At 40.9% G+C, this 20,368-nt stretch overlaps 1 protein-coding gene across 11 annotated transcripts in view; it reads right to left on the reverse strand.

Moving 5' to 3' along the window:
* LOC112218315 (adaptor related protein complex 3 subunit beta 2) overlaps nt 1–20,368 on the reverse strand; it is an 89,913-nt gene that overhangs the window by 39,669 nt on the left and 29,876 nt on the right. For all 11 annotated transcript variants that reach the window (XM_024379007.2, XM_024379009.2, XM_024379008.2 and 8 more), the window contains exons 2-4: nt 7,975–8,050; nt 1,332–1,406; nt 738–833 (exon numbers count right to left, since the gene is read on the reverse strand). In XM_024379007.2, coding sequence (XP_024234775.2) covers nt 738–833; nt 1,332–1,406; nt 7,975–8,050 — 247 coding nt within the window. The remainder of the gene's footprint in view (nt 1–737; nt 834–1,331; nt 1,407–7,974; nt 8,051–20,368) is intronic.

Genomic DNA, 20,368 nt, shown 5'->3' on the forward strand with positions numbered 1-20,368 from the left:
CCGAGCCCGTACAGGAGTTGTAGCGATGAGACAAGATAGTAGCTACTAACAATTGGATACCACGAAATTGGGGAGAAAAGGGGGGTAAAAAATCAACAACAACAAACAAACAAAAAAAACAAAACAAAACACCATGACCATCGATCATAGAGAAACCTACTGATATGCTACATGTATCAACCTTCCAGCTTTTTGGACCAAGTTGGACCTTATGTGTGGCAGCGAGGATAGCGTGACAAAAAAACAAGAACTCTAATCTCAGAATTAACTATCGATTGGCTATTAATCTGTGAGAGAGAGAGAGAGAGAGAGAGAGTGGAAGGGAAAGAAAAAAAGAGGTGAACACTGGAAATGGAAAGGGGAGAGAGAGATGAGACCTAGCTATTTTTTTATTAACCTCCTCTAGAATCTCCTCTCAGCTTCAGTAGGAGAGCAGGTGAAACAGATGGTTATTGTAAAATGGCTGGAGAGAAATCCCCTGCTCCTGCTGTGTCTGTGTCTGAAGAAAGAAATAATTGACTTTGATAATTGAACTCTTTTTGTCTTGTCATAACACCACCATCGGATCATGTCACGTGTTCCCAACTCAATGGACTCCCTTTACTCCAGAGTAGACAGAAGTTGCCGCTGACCACAGGTCCAGGGTCAGATATCTTTGTCTCCCTCCAATGGTTAAGGTTAGGATCAGGGGTAGGATATCTAATGCTAGATCTGTGGTTATGGGCAAGGTGACTGACCTTCAGGCCTCTCTGAAAGGTTGAAATGGAGAGCAGAGCCAGATCCTGCTGCTCCTCAGCATAGCGCACCAGGTACACATAGACCAGCTTCTTCACCTGAGATAGTGAAGAGGTCGGGGAAGAGGAGAGAAAGGGGGGAACTTGAGACATGACGGTACAACACACCATTGGATATATTCCCCAAAACCTGCCATTTATCAATCTACTATGCTGTTATTCATTGCCATTCACTGGCATTCATAGGCAGTCTATAAGAAAAACCATCACCTTAATATTTGCCTCGCATGCACACCTTGTTTCACATGAAACAGAGCAATATTCAGTCTGGATGCAAGACAACCTAAACATTGCCAAGCGTTCAACTACTCTTGTGCCTCTATATTGTTTGCTTCATTGTCTGCTTGAGATAGTTTACAAAATGAAAATAACAGGCAATTTCTCCAATGAAGGCATTAACAGTTTGATATATAGGCCTATGCACGGCTCAAAGATCTAAAAAAGTAATGCCGGTACCCCCCTGAAAAATAAATGTATATGTGACCTCAACTTCATGCTACAGTATATGTGGGATGGCTGGCTGGCTCCAAGACTTACCTCGATGTTCTTGCAGGCCACATTCTTCACCACTGCTGGGAAGAGGTCCGAGGCATTCTTCCCTCTGGCGATCATCTGGGGATCACAAACCCAGTACAGAACAGTCACACACTGGACTGCACTGTCAAAACCATCCATTTAGCCGTATGTTATTGGACTAGTGAGATATGATGAACACTCAAATGCATAGCAGCAGACAGTAGCCTGAATCTCAAATGACAGTGTGGGCTTTAAAGAAATATATTATGTCCATGTGGAATGGAGTCAAACACATGATTTCATGTGTTTGATATGGTAAAAATGTATTCAGTTCTAGACATTACAATGAGCCCGTCCTCCTATAGCTTCTCCCACCAGCCTCCACTGTAGTACACGTTCTGCTGTTCTATTGGGTATGCAATGATGTTCGAGAGAAAAAAAAACAGTGTTTGTTGTTTGCAGTAACTTTGTTGTTGTGATATCCCAAACTGACGTGGCAGTTTCCGCAATTAAGGATTCCCGCTTTAAAGGTAAACCCAGCAATATGACATCACACACACACACACACAATGAGATGTAGCTGTTGTCACGTCACATGGTGACAATACTGAAGTCATCCCTGGGCAGATGGATGTAACCTGTTCTCTGAGAAATTTCATGGTGACATTTCCTCGTTGCTGACTGATGACCTCATCATTGTGCACGCAGCTCCACAACACCAAAAAAAAACTTTGGGTTTGCTAGATGTTTATCCACACCGACCAACCACCCTCCTATCGTTGTTGACTTAAGTAATCATCTGTTTTATGTAACCATACCAAACTAAATTGGGTTTCTCGGAATTACGTACAGAATAATACGAAATGCTCTGAGACCAGGTCGTCGCAGGGTTAATAAGCCCGCCACTCACTGCACTACTATCTACGAAAAATATAAACGCTCTGTCACAACAAAAATACTAAATTGGATAAGTCCAATCAATTGTGAGATATGGCATATACATTTTATACGATACATTTTGGGTTGCAGGTTCACAATTTGACCTTTTCTGAGATTGCTGCCCATCAAAGAGGAAAAAGCCACCAGTTTATGCAACAGCACACGCAGGAGGGGGCTGCTCATAAAACACAACACACCTGCAGTTTTCAAAATAGCCTACATCAGAATTTTGCACACCACAACACGCCTTTTAGCCTACTATATTGTCAGAAGCATCATCAGACCTCGGTAGTAGCCTATTTATCTCTCTTTCAATGCTCTGGAAACCAAGCAGAAAATCCTGTGCTCTAAAGATGGCATCATAGCCACACAAATACATTATAAGATAATTGTCGATCTGATCAGAAACAGTGTGCTCACAACCTTAATCTCCTAAATTATGTCGCTGATGTATTTTGTTTGAATTTTGGAATATATTGCGCAATAGAGCCCCACGGTGGAGGTGTCATAATACCCATAAACCCTAGCAGCCAAACAGGGACATGGTTTTTCCACCATTCATTTTTCCCATAGGGAATTTTAGAAAATAAGGGCTGTGTTTCGTGTAGGCTTACACTGGCGTGATGTTTTGATAACCATGTAAATCTCTCTCAGACAAGGTGACTTATCAATATATTTGGCTCTATTTCCTCTTGGATTCAGAAATGCTAATTAGTAAATCCCTGCAAGCTCCTGCACGTCATCGCTAAGAATACATTTCCATTTGATAAAATTTGCCTACATTCTCTTGCTCGCTCGAGGAAGGCAATTTGGGGTAATAATAGTATATTTGATCTACCCCAATGAAAACTTGGATGCGAGCATGAAACACATTTCAATAGATGCATGCATCAGTACCTAAGCTATCTATTATATCTGCAACAGAAATTCATTTACAAGGATATGTTCGGTGTCAGCTGGCTTCTGGATGAAATGTATAATCAAATGATACATTTGTTTGATAAATAATCCTTATAGCCCATATATGTCATCCCATGAAGCGGAGGTTATGTTGTACACTCACTAGTCTTTCCCTATCAATTTACTAGATATATGATATGATCACACCATGCAATGACGGAAGTAGCCTACAGTCAGAGAGGGAAGACGGACAAATGTGTAAACTGCAGCCCGCAATTTGAGGCGTTCCTGCATGTGGGCATTCTTGCATCTGCAGGACTGCCCCACCCCCAACCCCTCAAGCGTCCCATTGGTTCCTTCATGAACAACCCCCCTCGAGCACCCCATTGGTTCCTACATCAACGTCCCCCCTCAAGCATAACATCTTCATGCTTGTGTGACATTTTGAATGTGGGTCAAAAGGGAAATAAAAGTATTATGCGAGTGTCCTTCACTCACGCCTGCCCTCACCGTCGTTAACAGAACTGCAGGAAAACAGTGCCCAACAGGTAGGGTCAAGAGGACACTGTCTACCGGTTGCCCCGTTTCCAGTTAGTACAGCAGGCGGGAGGCTGGAGTGAGACCATGTGCTAGCTAACTAGCTAGTGTTACCGGTGTCAAATGGGTAGCGGGGTGCACGCTAATAGCGTTTCAAATCGGTGATGTCACTCGCTCTGAGTCTTTGAAGTAGACATTTCCCTTGGTCTGCAAGGGCTCTTGTGGAGCGATAGGTAACGATGCTTCGAGGGTGTCAGTTGTTGATGTCTGCAGAGGGTCCCTGGTTCGAGCCCAGGTTGGGGCGAGGAGAGGCACGGAGGCAACACTGCGACACCATGTGCTTGCTTGCTAGTTAGCTAGCAGATTGTGTAACCCCCGCCTGATGTGTACCGGAGAAAACCGTGCCCGACAGGTGGGGGCAAAGGACACTGTCTACCAATGTTGTCCCCACTTACTGCTAACTACTCTGGTACACCGCATGCGGTGGCGATAATGTGTGCTTGCGACACAGTATGCTAGCTTACTAGTTAGCGAACCAGCACATGGTGTCGCCCCCACATGTCGTGTACCGGAGTCCTATTTAGGACTAGCTGGCTAAGCTAGCACACAGTGTCCTTCGCTCCCGCCTGCCGAATACCTGCCCTTGCCGTCATTAACAGAGCTGCGGGAAAACACTGCCAAACAGGCAGGGGCGAAGGACACGTGTGTACTAGTTGTAGCTAGTTACCATTGTTGCCCCCGGAATTAGGATTAGGTTAGCGCCTTTCCTCATTGCTTAGCAGAGATCTCAGAAAAGGTACAATTGTGAACCCACCACAGGAGGTTGGTGGCACCTTAATTGGGCAGGTTGGGCTAGTGGTAATGGCTGGAGTGGAATGGTATCAAATACACGGTTTCCATGTGGTTGAGCCATTTGCACCGTTCTGGCAATTATTATGAGCCGTTTTCCAATCAGCAGCCTCCTGAGGAACAGATTATTTCAATTCACTGTATCACAATTTCAGTTGGTCAGAAGTTTACATACACTAAGCTGACTGTGCCTTTAAACAGCTTGGGAAATTCCATAAAACGATGTCATGGCTTTAGAAGCTTCTGATAGGCTAGTTGACATAATTTGAGTCAATGGGAGGTTTACCTTTGGATGTATTTTGGAAGGCCTACCTTCAAACTAATTGCCTCTTTGCTTGACATCATGGGGAAATCAAAAGACCTCAGAAAAAAATTGCAGACCTCCACAAGACTGGTTGATCCTTGGGAGCAATTTCCAAACGCCTGAAGGTACCACGTCCATCTGTACAAACAATAGCACGCAAGTATAAACACCATGGGACCATGCAGCCGTCATACCGTCTCCTAGAGATGAACATACTTTTGTGCGAAAAGTGCAAATCAATCCAAGAACAACAGCAAAGGACGATGAAGATGCTGGAGGAAACAGGTACAAAAGTATCGATATCCACAGTAAAACGAGTCCTATATCGACATAACCTGAAAGGCCGCTCAGCAAGGAAGAAGCCACTGTTCCCAAACCGCCATAAAAAAGCCAGACTACGGTTTGCAACTGCACATGGGGACAAAGATCATACTTTTTGGAGACATGTCCTCTGGTCTGAGGAAACAAAAATAGAACTGAAAAAGGGGGAGGCTTGCAAGCCGAAGAACACCATCCCAACCATGAAGCACCGGGGTGGCAGCATCATGTTGTGGGGGTGCATTGCTGCAGGAGGGACTGGTGCACTTCACAAAATAGACGGCATCATGAAGAAGTAAAATGATGTGGATATATTGAAGCAACATCTCAAGACATCAGTCAGGAAGTTAAAGCTTGGTTGCAAATGGGTCTTCCAAATGGACAATGACCCCAAGCATACTTCCAAAGTTGTGGCAAAATGGCTTAAGGACAACAAAGTCAATGAATTGGAGTGGCCATCACAAAGCCCTGACCTCAATCCCATATAAAATTTGTGGTTAGATCTGAAAAAGCGTGTGCAAGCAAGGAAGCCTACAAACCTGACTCAGTTACACCAACTCTGTCAGGAGGAATGGGCCAAAATTCACCAAATGTATTGTGGGAAGCTTGTGGAAGGCTACTCGTAACGTTTGACCCAAGTTAAACAATTTAAAGGCAATGCTACCAAATACTAATTGAGTGTATGTAAACTTCTGACCCACTGGGAATGTGATGAAAGAAATAAAAGCTGAAAGAAATCATTCTTTCTACTATTATTCTGACATTTCACATTCTTAAAATAAAGTGGTGATCCTAACTGACCTAAGACAGGGAATTTTTACTAGGATTAAATGTCAGGAATTGTAAAAAAAAAACTGAGTTTAAATGTATTTGGCTAAGGTGTATGTAAACTTCCGACTTCAACTGTATATGTCATAACCAATTCAGTATTTTGATTGTGAGAGAACGTTTATATTTTTTATATATTTGCGTTATTCCAAAATGTTCTATCTACCATTGCAGTGAATGTTGGGGATGTATATCAGATTTGTTATGGTATTTCCACACTATGAGGTTGAAAATGATAATGCCCTTTTAGTGTAAAAAATAAACACCTAGAATTTCAGCCTGTTCAGGTGAGATGGAGTTTTTGGCCCACAGCATGACATCACATATTTTATTTGCATATGTATCCTCCTACTTTGAAGGGGTAAGCAGGGTAGACTCTGGAGTCTAGACCTGGGTGTCAAACTCATTTTGCCCTGGGGGCCACATTTGGCCACACTGACAATTAGTTATATTTCCAAAGCCATCAACATTTTTGCTAAAAATAGTCCTCTATCTATTATTTGGGGAATTTTCTATGCTCACTGGCAGTGAGTGATTATTAGTGAGATGTAAACAGTCAAGAAACTGTATGAATAGAGGTCCATTATCATTTCTACATCATTTCAATTTAGTTTGATTTATTTTAAAGTATATTGTCGCCCCCACCCACACATTTTTTAAACTCAAACCACACGAGGGCCGGATTGGACGCCCTCACAGACGGATCCGGCCCATGGGTCGTATTTTTGACACCCCTGGCCTAGACGATTATATCCGCCAATCAGGATTGTGTATATAAAAATAAATATAAGGAGGTTCAGCGAAATGATAAAACCTGTATTTGGAGTTATTTTCATAAAATAAACAGTATTTGGTTTTTTTGACATACAGTGATGATATTATTATTTTTTAAGACAGCATGGCTTTAAAAGATGTTAACCAATTATCCTATCCTTTTGTCAAAGTAGACTGAACATAAAACCTTATACTTTGTGTAACAGTACTGGCGGCAGGCAACCTACATTCGCAGTCGAACGGACTTATATTTGACCACAAACTTACCTCGGCCTAGCTTAATTTTCCCCTCCACCTCTCTAACTATTCTCAGATATAAATTATGCAGTGACGGCTGCTCTGCTTCAGTAGTAAGAAACTGACACCAATAATGAATATTCTCTCGCCTTCTCTTACAGCTGTCGTCCTTGATGGGACGTCTGGGATCAGTCTCAGGAACGGCAGATATTCAACCTCAATACCTCAGGCTATTCTTGTTATCAGGAGCACATTTTCGACAGTAGCAGAGGAGGAAATGATTTATGCCAAAGAGGAAAGAGAAAGCGTACTCCAGAAAATAAACTGTTCTGCCTTTACAATTACATAATTAATGTCATGAATATTTTAAAAGCTACTGTATTCATAATAGATGTCGATTGGAAAATGCAAAGGGTGCCTCTGACGTATGTGCTAATTGGGACAGCCAGGAGGGTAACTCACACAAGTTTGAAGACTAAAGCCTACGGATGGTTGTCGAAGCTTGGACTATGACCCTTTATAAGCCACCAGAAGGATATAAGATATGGAAGGATATAGGATGAATGCCATCTATGATATCCAAAATAGTGTGGGCTACTGTGTTTACAGAAATCAGAATTACTCAACGAGTAAGATCTGAAACTTTACCAAGGACATGGGGTGGAAAATTTCAAAATTACAGCAAAAGCACTGAAAACAGATTTGAAAGTATGTTTTTTTGAGTAATTCTTTATGATGGACAGAAGGTGTCAAGGTGACAGTGAATCCTCTTCTAAAATATTGAGTCTGTTTCTCTTTTTACTCCCGTTTGGTTATTTTGAGAGAGAGAATATTAAACGTTTTTTTCCAAAGATTCCCCATGTGTTTGATTTCTCGCCTCCACCTGAGTAATCAAGGACTTCTGAGATTCACCCAGTGAGTTTTTTGTTGTTGAAGATGCTGGCGGTTGACAGTGGAGATGAAGACAGCAGTACTCACAGCCACAATCCTCTTCATAGCTTCCAGCTTCAGGGAGTCTTTGTTGCTGTCCAGCATCTCTTTCAAGTCATCATGTCTGGGGGAAGAAGAAGGAAGAGTCTTCAATTACTGAAGTTATCCAGACTAGCCACTTTCTGGTGTAAAGGTAATTAGCAACCTTGTCTGAGACCTGAAGACTCACTTTAGCTCCCTGAGCTTATTCCTAAGGCTTTAGCTCAGGAGGCTAAAACAGTTTGTGGAGTGCCGATGACCCCGTTTTCACACCCAGTTGATCACACTAACAGACATCTACGTCTGTGGTTGAGAGCAACTTCTACCTCGAGCATGTAACTATGGCAGCTGATGGGTAACGAGATACTTCTGGGTCCCGTTCAGTAGGCACGAAACCATCATAATTTTTCAATAAGAAGCACTCATATTTGTTTTCTAATTTAAAATAGATGTAGGAAAAAAACAGGATGAGGGACATGTCAAAATCCATATTTTTTTGCACTTTAGCAAGTCTTTATTCATATCAAAATGTATTGAACTTTCCATGTGGTCTATATTAAAGGGTACAATTCAATATTGGTGCACAATTCTTACTTTAAAAGAAATCAAAGGGATGCAAAATGTACTCTGTTCTTGGAACGACCCATGAGACGAGATTTGGAAGGATGGCCACGCGAGACTATATTTGACATGCTCCATAAATATTGCAATGTAGGCTTGATCGAATATAGAGCTATGAGTCTAGGTTGACAATATTAAACTAACTGAAATCTTTCGAACAGCAATCCCAACCTATTTGTGACACTGTTTTCCTTTTAGTAGCGAAGCACGTTTTTGCAGTGGCTTGACTCATTCACTCATCGTGGCTCTACTCTGTATTGTGGAAGCTTTGTTATTGTTTCAACTGCGGCTTGCCCCTTTAAGGCTGTCACGAGAGACTACCTGTTCAGTAAAGCCACAAAGTCAGTCCCAGTGACAGCACAATGGTTATGCTATCGAGTCTGAAGATATGAAACAGTATATCAATGACAATTTGGTTAAATGGTTTACTCAGAATATAGAAAAAAAGCTAGACTATAGATATGAATTATGTGAATTATTCAATTAGAAGTGCAGTGACCATCTCAGTATATATCACAGGCTTGGATGTGAGGGATGATGCTTTCCAATCTGCCTCATTGATACTATAACTGCCTATTTAACTTTCAGTCTAGAGGTACTGTATACTCAGCAAATAGTTAAGTGATTAGTTTGGGTTGGTCATCATTTCTGATCATTACCATTGTGCCACCCCCACCCCCCTCGATACACTTCTAAGGAGCAGCAACTTGGGCACTAAGTAACAATGCTATTTAAGTAACTACGCAATTCCAAGTAACAACGCTATTCATGGCTAATTGAAACCAGTTTAGACTAAATAGTGTAAGGTAGGGGGGCAATAAAGCAATACATCATAAGACAATAAATCAAAACCATGACTCTCCGTAAAGAAAGCATGGAAGACAGTGGTTTTCACTTTGTTTTACTAAATGTAATCAGTTGGTGAGCTAAATATGGGAGAAACGTGGGAAGAATGCAGAGGGACAACAGAAGACCAAGCAACTCGCAGTCCAATTCCCCCTCTTCATGGATATATTCACTAACTGTTAAATACTCATCTGAATTAAGCCTGAACAGTGTAAAAATAGGCCTCAACACGATGGCACATGTCGCAAAAATGCTCCTGCTCCTGTACACACACATGTGCACATGCATACAGACACACACACACACACACACACACACACACACACACACACACACACACACACACACACACACACACACACACACACACACACACACACACACACACACACACACACACACACACACACACACACACACACACACACACACACACACACACACACACACAGAGCCCTCCTGGAGCCTGTTATTCACACTTGGATGAGGAGATGTCCAAACAGGCCCTTAGAGAGACAGTCCAACACCACAGCACAACACTCTATAGTTTGTGTGAAAGATAAAACACACACGGTGTTTCTATGGCAACAGTCATTTGTTTCTTTAGCACAGGTGATCAATGGAGTCGTTAGTAAGATCCCCCCCCCAGCTAACTAATTTCACATAAGAGATAGGACATGCAGGCAGAGTGTGAATTATACTGTGACATTCGGGGGTGTACATTTTTTTAATGGGAATTCCTATTTGGCGTGCACTTTTTTTTTATGGGCCTAATAGTAAAAGACATGTATTTTAACAGTACACATGTAGTGCAATTTAATGTGGAGTTAACACAAGCAGTCATGATGTTCTCATCTGATTGTTAAACAAATCTCTTAAAAAAAAAGTAGGCTACCTGTGCACAATCGTCCACTCCAAAAGAATTCCAGCATCTAAACAGTGCACTGTGCAGCTGCCATTTGATGGGAAAGAGACATCTGTTACAAAACACCAAAACGTGTAAAGACATTCGACGATTGCCATTAGACCTACAGTCTGAATTCATTTGATGCGTCTTGCTGACTAATGTACCTTTTTTTTGTCAAAAGAAAAGTCGGGACACCTGAAAAGAGGCTGAGATACGGGATTCAAGTACAGCTGTGTCTGTCCCGAGCTCATCCATGCAGAAAACTGTGAGGGCCCAGTTGAAACAATGTTGCAAGTTCGCTAGCGAAAGCTCAACAAACTGGGCACACGCTGGTTGAATCAACATTGTTTCCACGTCATTTCAATTAAATGACGTTGAACCAACGTGGAATAGACATTGAATTGATGTCTGTGCCCAGTGAGAGGGAGAAAAAGACAGAGATAAAAAGGCAGACAGAAGATGAATGCGATTGAAAGAACCTAAACCAACTGTGTCACTGGTTTAAACCATGTCAGAGATGTGGGGGTGTTCGTTTCATTTGGAATAAGCTTTTATTTTCATATTTGACACTGTAGCATAACAGTACACAATGGCATTTTAAGCAACTAGGAGAATGGTTAGACTAACGTTTGACGAAAGTTTGAGTTTTGTTGCATCTCATTCGGTGGCCATGATCCCCTGTAATTCATGCACTTTTACTATCATAACTGATTTGGTATTGACCATGCTCTGTTTAAAAGCCGCCTATATTAATATGTTACTGGAAAAAGCACACAGATGCCTGCTCATTTGCCGATAGACTCAATAGTGTACTCTACAGACACTTTACGGTAACTTACTGGCAGCCAGTTGCCTGTATGTTACCGTTAATGAAGATGCCGTATGTTACTGTACAGTATTTTACGGTATCCAATACTGTTACTGGAACTGATTTATTGTACCAATAATGCTACTGTAGCCATTTTACGTTAACATATACTCTTACCGTAATCTTTGGTATTGCTGTTTTAAGGTAACGTACAGGCAACCGGAACATCACTCTTACTAACGGTACAACAAATGTAGCCTCTTACAAGGCATGCCTATTAACATGTTAATGAGCCACAAACAACAATATCATGCACCAACTAGTGGTCAAAACGTTTTTGGCACTCCAAAAATACGTTAGGGTACTGTATTCTGTCAAGTAGAATTACAATACCATTTGAAATAAAGCAAATATTTACAGTAATGTACTGTTAAACTAAAGTTAATTTGGAATTGATGGTATCATTTAACAGTTATGCCTAAAATCATCCAGAGTGTATTGCGATTTACATCAATTTACTGTAAATGCTTGTCATTGTTCATTTTATGTGTTTGTAGGCAGTCCCCTGCCCCTGTAATATGTTTGGTGGTACTGTACCTTCCTTTCTAACTGAAAGCAATACCTCATTATTAGAAAGATGGGAGGAGTCCATAACCTGTGGGTTCAGTGCTAGGATCCATTCACTTAATCTATACATGCTGTACTGTAGTAGTACCTTCTCAATATCACACTTACACTCCTATGTGGTAAAAGCTTACAACGATACACCCATGCATAAAGACACTTGAATTCTATCCAAAAAGAGGATGATATCACATTGATACATTTGTATTCAGTCCGGGCCAGCCTGAAATGGTTCTGTAAAATTCCTAATATGTAGCTATTTGATCTGTTCCGTCTTAATGTGTTCATGGGCCATTTGGGGAGCAAAGACACAAAGACCTTGGTTCCATCCCAAATCACAGCCTATTCCCTATGCACTACTTTTGACCAGAGCCCTATGGGCCCTGGTCAAATGTAGTGCACTAAATAAGGACTATGGTGCCATTTGGGACACATATTTTCTCTAAATAGCAGCCCCATTTGCTGAGAGCCTGCTGAATGTGAAAGGAGATGGGTTTTTCATTGGGCCAGGGTGAGGGAGATTTGTTCATCTGTCATCCATGCGAGTGGCAATGGGGACAGACTAGCTGCAACACGTGTGGGCTTAGAATCATGCTGAGGGGATCTGAGGTGATATTTTCTCTTCCCCCTCACCTCCCTACACACACGCACACACAATGTCTTCCAAATTGATTTTATTATATGCTACACAGAGATTCTCTACAAATCCTATGAGAATAGGAACAATTGATCATTTTTAACCATGGCCTGATTATCTTACATGTTTGGCAGAAACTCATGAGATTACTTATTCCAGTAAACTAGCCTATGGATAAGTCATCTCGTCCCCCAAGCCGGCTCTCACTCTGTTGAACCAATTGAGCCTGGGGACGAGGTCAATGTAGAAGCCATTTCTGATCAATACACTACTGCATGCATTCATACAAACAAAACTCTGACCTAATAATACGTAGTCCGTTTGAAAAGCATTCTTCCATTAATATTGCTCAAGGACATTAATTTTTTTGCAGTATGAGTTTTAATGTGTATATTAAATCATATTGCTGTTTCTGTTCCTCTGCTAATTATAATAATTACTGGGATGTTTGGATGCAAGTCTTAAACACTCAAGCACATTCAAAGTCAACAGCATTGCAATGCAATGTGGTGTAGCACACTGTTCCAATGTTAGTTAAAGCTGTAACTTTTTGGGCGACGCAACCCAAAATTCACATAGAAATGTGAGTTATAGATCTGTCATTCTCATTGACAACAAGTCTAAGAAGCGGTAGATCTGCTCTATGTGTGCTATTTCTAAGCTTCCCATTCTTAAACCTGCACTGCGTAACTGTGTGTACATTGTCTTTAGAGACCCCTCTGGCAAGAATGCAATATTTTTTTATAGATTTGAACACGATATCCCAGAAACCCCAGCTCTCATTGGTTGTCGCCGCTGGGATGACGTAGCACAGGCCTGGGCAATTATTTTACATGGAGGGCCACATTAGAATAGATTTTTGCCATCGTGGGCCAGAATCATATTACAGGATTATACATCATGTGTTTGACTGTGTTAACAGATATATCTACTGTAAATGACATCCAGATATGCTACTTATTTTACTTTTTTAACATGCACAGAAATAAACCACTTCTATGTTTTCTCCTTTTGGTAGATATTTTCATTATTAAACATGCAATGAACTACACGGAGGGAAAAGTACACTGTGCATTCAGCAACACGGACAGAACTCTTGTTAACTCTCAAGGATCCGCCCCTTTAAATTTTTTTTTTGCCTAAAATGACATACCCAAATCTAACTGCCTGTAGCTCAGGCCCTGAAGCAAGGATATGCATATTCTTGGTACCATTTGAAAGGAAACACTTTGCAGTTTGTGGAAATGTGAAAGGAATGTAGGTGAATATAACACAATAGATCTGGTAAAAGATAAAACCAACCGTTCTTTTGTATTTTTTGGTACCATCATCTTTGAAATGCAAGAGAAAGGCCATAATGTATTATTCCCACCCAGGTACAATTTAGATTTTGCCCACTAGATGGCAGCAGTGTATGTGTAAAGTTTTAGACTGATCCAATGAACCATTGTATTTCTGTTCAAAATGTTGTATCAAGACTGCCCAAATGTTCCTAATTGGTTGATTAATAGCTTTCCATGTTCAAATTTGTGCACTCTCCTCAAACAATAGCATGGTATTCTTTCACTGTAATAGCTACTGTAAATTGGACAGTGCAGTTAGATTAACAAGAATTGAAGCTTTCTGCCAATATCAGATATGTCTATGTTACAACCTCATGCTAATCACATTAGCCTACGTTAGCTCAACCGTCCTGTGGAAGGGACACCGATCCCGAAGAAGATTTATTAACGGGTATGCACAAAAACACAAGAAAGAGAGAGAGCTCAACATTACATTTAAACTAGTCAATGTGAGGAATGAAGTCTCTGAAGTGCATTGACTAGAGTAGTGAAGTCAGGTATAGTTTCTGACATCGCTATGCACAGAATTGCTGAGAGGTGCGAGTCAGTAAGAGATGATCTGTGCCTTGACTTGTTATATTTCATCACTGAAAATGTCTGTTCACATACATAGGTTGACCCAAACAGTACAAACATCTTCTGAGCATGACCCCTAATCTTTGGAAAGTTTTGTTAATCGAGAGATGCATAGAACCTCATCAGTGACATTATTTTGAATAGTTCTCCAACCACTACATCAGACTGAAGATCAATAAGCTCAAGTTGCATGTCAGTGGGAGCGTTATCCACATTGAAGGTGAAAGGAGAGGAAACCAACAGCATGTCATTTTCCAAGCTTTTTAAATCCTCAAAACGGAGAGAAAATTCACCGTTCAAAGCACACAGCAGCGATGTATACTTCTCCCGCTGGTCATCTGATAGGGAACAGACTAGTAGTGTCGGAAGGTGGGTGAGATTGTTAGATTCTACTTGGCGGTTCAGGAGGAGTAATTTTCCCTTGAAGGCTTTGACAAGGCTGTACATCTGATGTGCAAAAAGGCCCTTCCCTAGTTTGGAATTCAGTTCATTCATGTGGGCCATGATGTCCACAGTGAAGACAAAATCAGCCAACCATTCTTTATCTTGAGGTTGAGGGAATGCCACATATTTTCCTTTAATTTGCAAAAATTCAGCAAATCTCTGACTTCAGGTCCCACACCTTTTAAGCACCTTTCCCAAACTCAGCCATCTCATGTTTGTGTGGTAGGGGAGATCTGCATGACCCAACCCTGTCTCTTCCAACAGTGAGACAAACTGCCTGTGGTTTAAAGATTTTGCTCTTATGAGGTTTACCACTTTAGTGACTGTATCCACAACAAGGCTCATTTTCAGAACACCCTCCTGATGAATAATGCAATGCAGGAAAATAATTTTCTGATCTGGTTTCAGCTCAGCTACTTGATCTTGTATCCTTCTCAAAAGGCCAACGTTTTTTCCGGGCCAAGTTTGGGCACCCATCAGTGGTGACACTGGATAACTTTTCAAAACTCAGTCCCAGCTTTGCCACAAACTTATTAACCTCATCCAATACATATTTCCCTGTGGTTGTGTGCTTCATTGACTGCACTGAAGCAAGCTCCTATGTAATTTCAAAGTCTGGGGTTATGCCTCATAACATGGAACCCAAACAGGCTGCGCGAGTGCGCCATCGTGCATACATTTATTTTGTCCCCCTACACCAAACGCGATCCCGACACACAGGTTAAAATATCAAAACAAACTCTAAACCAATTACATTATTTTGAGAACAGGTCGAAAAGCATTAAACATTTATGGCAATTCAGCTAGTTAGCTTGCACTTACTAGCTAATCTGTCCTATTTAGCTAGCTTGCTGTTGCTAGCTAATTTGTCCTGGGATATAAACATTGAGTTGTTATTTTACCTGAAATGCACAAGGTCCTCTACTCCGACAATTAATCCACACATAAAACGGTCAACCAAATCATTTCTAGTCATCTCTCCTCCTTCCAGGCTTTTTCATCTTTGAACTTATATGGTGATTGGCATCTAAACTTTCATAAGTATTTGGCTGCATTCTGTAATTTCATGTTGCTTATTTTCTTATCATTACAGGCTAAATTGCAAGAGATGTCCTTTAACGAAAGGGGAGAAGCGCTGGAGCTGGCCTCTTCCCATCTACATGGAGTGATTTTTGACATCATGGAGTACCGGAGAGCTATCCCGGGTTCTCCGGACAACCTCGCTGGTGCACCTGCATGAATTGCAGGGAGACTCCTGCACCTTACAACACACAACTTCTGCCATTTCACCACTGCAGTATTCCATTGATTTATTACCAAGTATGTTTACATCGTTGGATGGCCCTCGCTTCATATTGGTCGCCAAACCCACTGACTCCAGGTCATCTATAAGTCTTTGCTAGGTAAAGCCCCGCCTTATCTCAGCTCACTGGTCACCATAGCAGCACCCACCCGTAGCGCGCAGGTATAATTCACTGGTCACCCCCAAAGCCAATTCCTTCCAGTTCTCTGCTGCCAATGACTGGAACGAATTGCAAAAATCACTGAAGCTGGAGACTCATATCTACCTCACTAACTTTAAGCACCAGATCAGTGCAGAGCAGCTCACAGATCACTGCACCTGTACATAGTCCATCTGTAAATAGCCCATCCACCTACCTCATACTGTTATTTTTGTTGTTGTTGCTCCTATGTATCTCAGTATCTCTACTTGCACATTCATCTTCTGCACATCTATCACTCCAGTGTTTAATTGCTAAATTGTAAATATTTCGCCACTATGGCCTATTTATTGCCTTACCTCCGTTGCACACACTGTATGTAGACTTTTTTCTATTGTGTTATTGACTGTATGTTTGTTTATTCCATGTGTAACTCTGTGATGTTGTTTGTCGCACTGCTTTGCTTTATCTTGTCGAAGTTGTAAATGAGAACTTGTTCTCAACTAGCCTACCTGGTTAAATAAAAAGGTGAAATTCAAAAACATAACAGATTAATACTTTCCATGACTACACTGTACTTTATTCTTCATTTGGATCCCAATTGTGAAAAATACTTAATTCAGTGATATCTTTAGTTTTCCTTTCTTTTTTGAAATATTTTTATGGGGTAGATCAGCTGTAATATTGCAGATAGATTGTGGCTTCTATCAATGTAATTGTCTGCCTCATTTCCAATCCCCTTTCAGTGCATTCGGAAAGTATTCAGACCCTTTCACATGTTCCACATTTTGTTATGTTACAGCCTTATTCTAAAAACGATTTAATCAATCAAAAAAAGGTTCCTTAAATCTACATAGAAAACCGTTTTAGAATTTTTTGCAAATGTATTAAAATATTTAAAAAACGGATATACCTTATTTACATAAGTATTCAGACCCTTTGCCATGAGACTCGAAATTGAGCTCAGGTGCATCCCATTTCCATTGATCATCCTTGAGATAGCCACAGCAAGATTCTGCCACCACCATAGAGATGGTGCCAGGTTTCCTCCAGATATGACGCTTGGCATTCAGGCCAAAGAGTTCAATCTTGATTTCATCAGAACAGAGAATCTTGTTTCTCATGGTCGGTCTGAGAGTCCTTTTTGTGCCTTTTGTCAAACTCCAAGCGGGCTGTCATGTGCCTTCACTGAGGAATGGCTTCCATCTGGCCACTTTACCACAAAGGCCTGATTGGTGGAGTGCTGCAGAAATGGTTGTCCTTCTGCAAGGGTTCTCCCATCTCCACAGAGGAACTCTGGAGCTCTGTCAGAGTGACCATTGAATTCTTGGTCACCTCCTTGACCAAGGCCCTTCTACCCAGATTGCTCAGTTTGGCCGGGTGGCCAGCTCTAGGAAGAGTCTTGGTGGTTCCAAACTTCTTCCATTTAAGAATGATGGAGGCCACTGTGTTCTTGGGGACTTTCAATGCTGCAGGCATTTTTTGGTACCCTTACCCAGATCTGTGTGCCTCGACACAGTCCTGTCTCGCAGCTCTACGGAGAATTAATTTGACTTGGTTTTTGCTCTGACATGCACTGCCAACCTTATATAGACAGGTGTGTGCCTTTCCAAATCATGTCCAATCAATTGAATTTACCACAGATGGACGCCAATCAAGTTGTAGAAACATTGTGAAAACACGATGCACCTGAGCTCAATTTCAAGTCTCATAGCAAAGGGTCTGAATATTTATGTAAATACGATATTTCAGGTTTTTATTTTCAATACATTTGCAACCTTTTTTCGCTTTGTCATGATTACATGTTGTGTGTAGATTGATGAGGGGAAAAATATTGTATCCACATTTTAGAATAATGCTGTAATGTAACAAAATATGGAAAAAGTGAAGTGGTCTGAATACTTTCTGAATGCATTGTAATTTTTTGTAAATATACAGTACCAGTCAAAAGTTTGGACACTTTCTTTCTTTATTCTTTATTTTTACTAGTTTCTACATTGTAGAATAATAGTGAAGACATCAAAACTATGAAATAACATTTTTGCAATCATGTAGTAAGCAAAAACATGTTAAACAAATCACAAAATATATTTCATATTTGAGATTCTTCAATGTAGCCACCCTTTGCCTTGATGACAGCTTTGGCAACTCTTGTCAGCAGTGTGCTGACAAGCTATTAGCTAACGTTAGCTAGCTAATACGAACTATTGGACAAGTGGCTTGAAAACAATCAAAAAAGTAATCAAAATATTACAGGCATACATATTTACAAAAAAAGCGATTTCTGCATATTTCACCTTTGATATGAAGCTCACTTCAATAGTTTCCTGTCATACATAAATCAGTGGATGATCCTCAATCTATTATTCCATACGTGATTTTTAAATTGAGAGACTGATTAAAATACAGTATATCAAAGTTTAAGGCTTCCAGATATACACAATTCCAAACAAGTTTAACCTGGAACTGATCAAATGTGCAGCAGTCTTTTGACGATGAGTGACAAGTATCTCTAATTAAATCATTTAAATCAACTTTGTTCTCATATTCAGTTTGCTTTTCATAATGTTCTGCATCTGATTATTGCAAATGTCAATGTAAATTAGGGCTGTTACTAAACATAGGGTTTTTGTGTGTATAACTGTTTGTTTCTTTACCGTGTGTATCTGTTTGAATGAATGTGAATATTCGTATAGGTGTTTGTACAGTATGTGGTAGTGGACTTGTTTGTGAGAGTGGATGCTTCTGTGTGTGTAGGTCTGGGTCTGCAGCAGCATAGTACATTGACAATGACCATTTCTGATACTAATTAGCTGTGTGTGTGTGTGTGTGTGTGTGGTGCGCATGTCACCTAACAGCTGAGGCACATATGTGTTTGGGATCTGTTGTTTTGATACTACTCGCATCATTAGATATGTACAGTGTCTTCAGAAAGTGGATGTATTCATACTCCTTGACTTATTCCACATTTTGTTGTGTTACAGCCTGAATTCAAAATCCCCTCACCCATCTACACACAATACCCCATAATGACAAAGTGAAAACATTTGTTTATTTCGGCAACTTTATTGAAAATGAAATACTGAAATATCTCATTTACATAAGTATTCACACCCCTGAGTCAACACTTTGTAGAAGCACAATTGGTGGGGATTACACCTTTGTGTCATTTTGGGTAAAGTCTGTATCAGTTTTGCACATCTGGATTTGGGGATTTCTCCCATTTTTCTTTGCAGCTTTTCTCAAGCTCTGTTAAATTAGATGGGGAGCGGCGGTGAACAGCAATCTTCAAGTTTTTCCACAGATTTTCGATGAGATTCAAGTCTGGGCTTTGGCTGGGCTACTTAATGATTTTCACATTCTTGTTCTGAAGCCTTTCCAGCATTGCTTTGGCTGTATGCTTGGGGTCATTGCCCTGTTGGAAGGTAAATATTCATCCCAGTCTAAGGTTGATTGCACTCTGAAGCAGGTTTTCATCAAGAATTTGCCTGTATTTGGCTCCATTCATTGTTCCCTCTATCCTTACTAGTCTCCCAGTCCCTGCCACTGAAAAGCATCCTCATAGCATGATGCTGCCAAGCTGTGCCCGGTTTTCTCCAGACATAGGGCTTTGCATTCAGACCAAAGAGTAACATTTTTTGTCTCATCAGACCACATAATCTTTTGTCTTATGATCTCAGAGTCTTTCACGTGCCTTTTTGAAAATTCCAGGCGTGCTTGTCATGTGCCTTTTTCTCTGGACTAGCTTCTGTCTGGCCACTCTCCCATAAAGCCCAGATTGGTGAAGTGCTGTAGAGACTGTTGTGCTTCTGGCAGATTCTCCCATCTCAGCCAAGGAACTCTGTAGTTCTGTCAGAGTGGTCATTCGGTTCTTGGTCACCTCCCTGACCAAGGTCCTTCTTACCTGGTTGTCAGAGTCTGGCTAGTTCCATATTTTTTCAATTTTCCAATGATGGAGACCACTGTGCTCTTGGAAACATTCAACATTCTTGAAATTGTTTTATATCCTTCCCCATATATACTGTATGCCTCATCACAATGCTATCTCACAGCTCTATGGACAGTTCCTTGGTATAGTTTCTGCTCTGACATGCACTGTCAACTGTGGGACTTTATACACGGCGTGTACAAAATGTTAAGAACACATGCTCTTTC

Source organism: Oncorhynchus tshawytscha, linkage group LG19, assembly GCF_018296145.1.
Source record: "Oncorhynchus tshawytscha isolate Ot180627B linkage group LG19, Otsh_v2.0, whole genome shotgun sequence".
Taxonomy (NCBI): domain Eukaryota; kingdom Metazoa; phylum Chordata; class Actinopteri; order Salmoniformes; family Salmonidae; genus Oncorhynchus; species Oncorhynchus tshawytscha.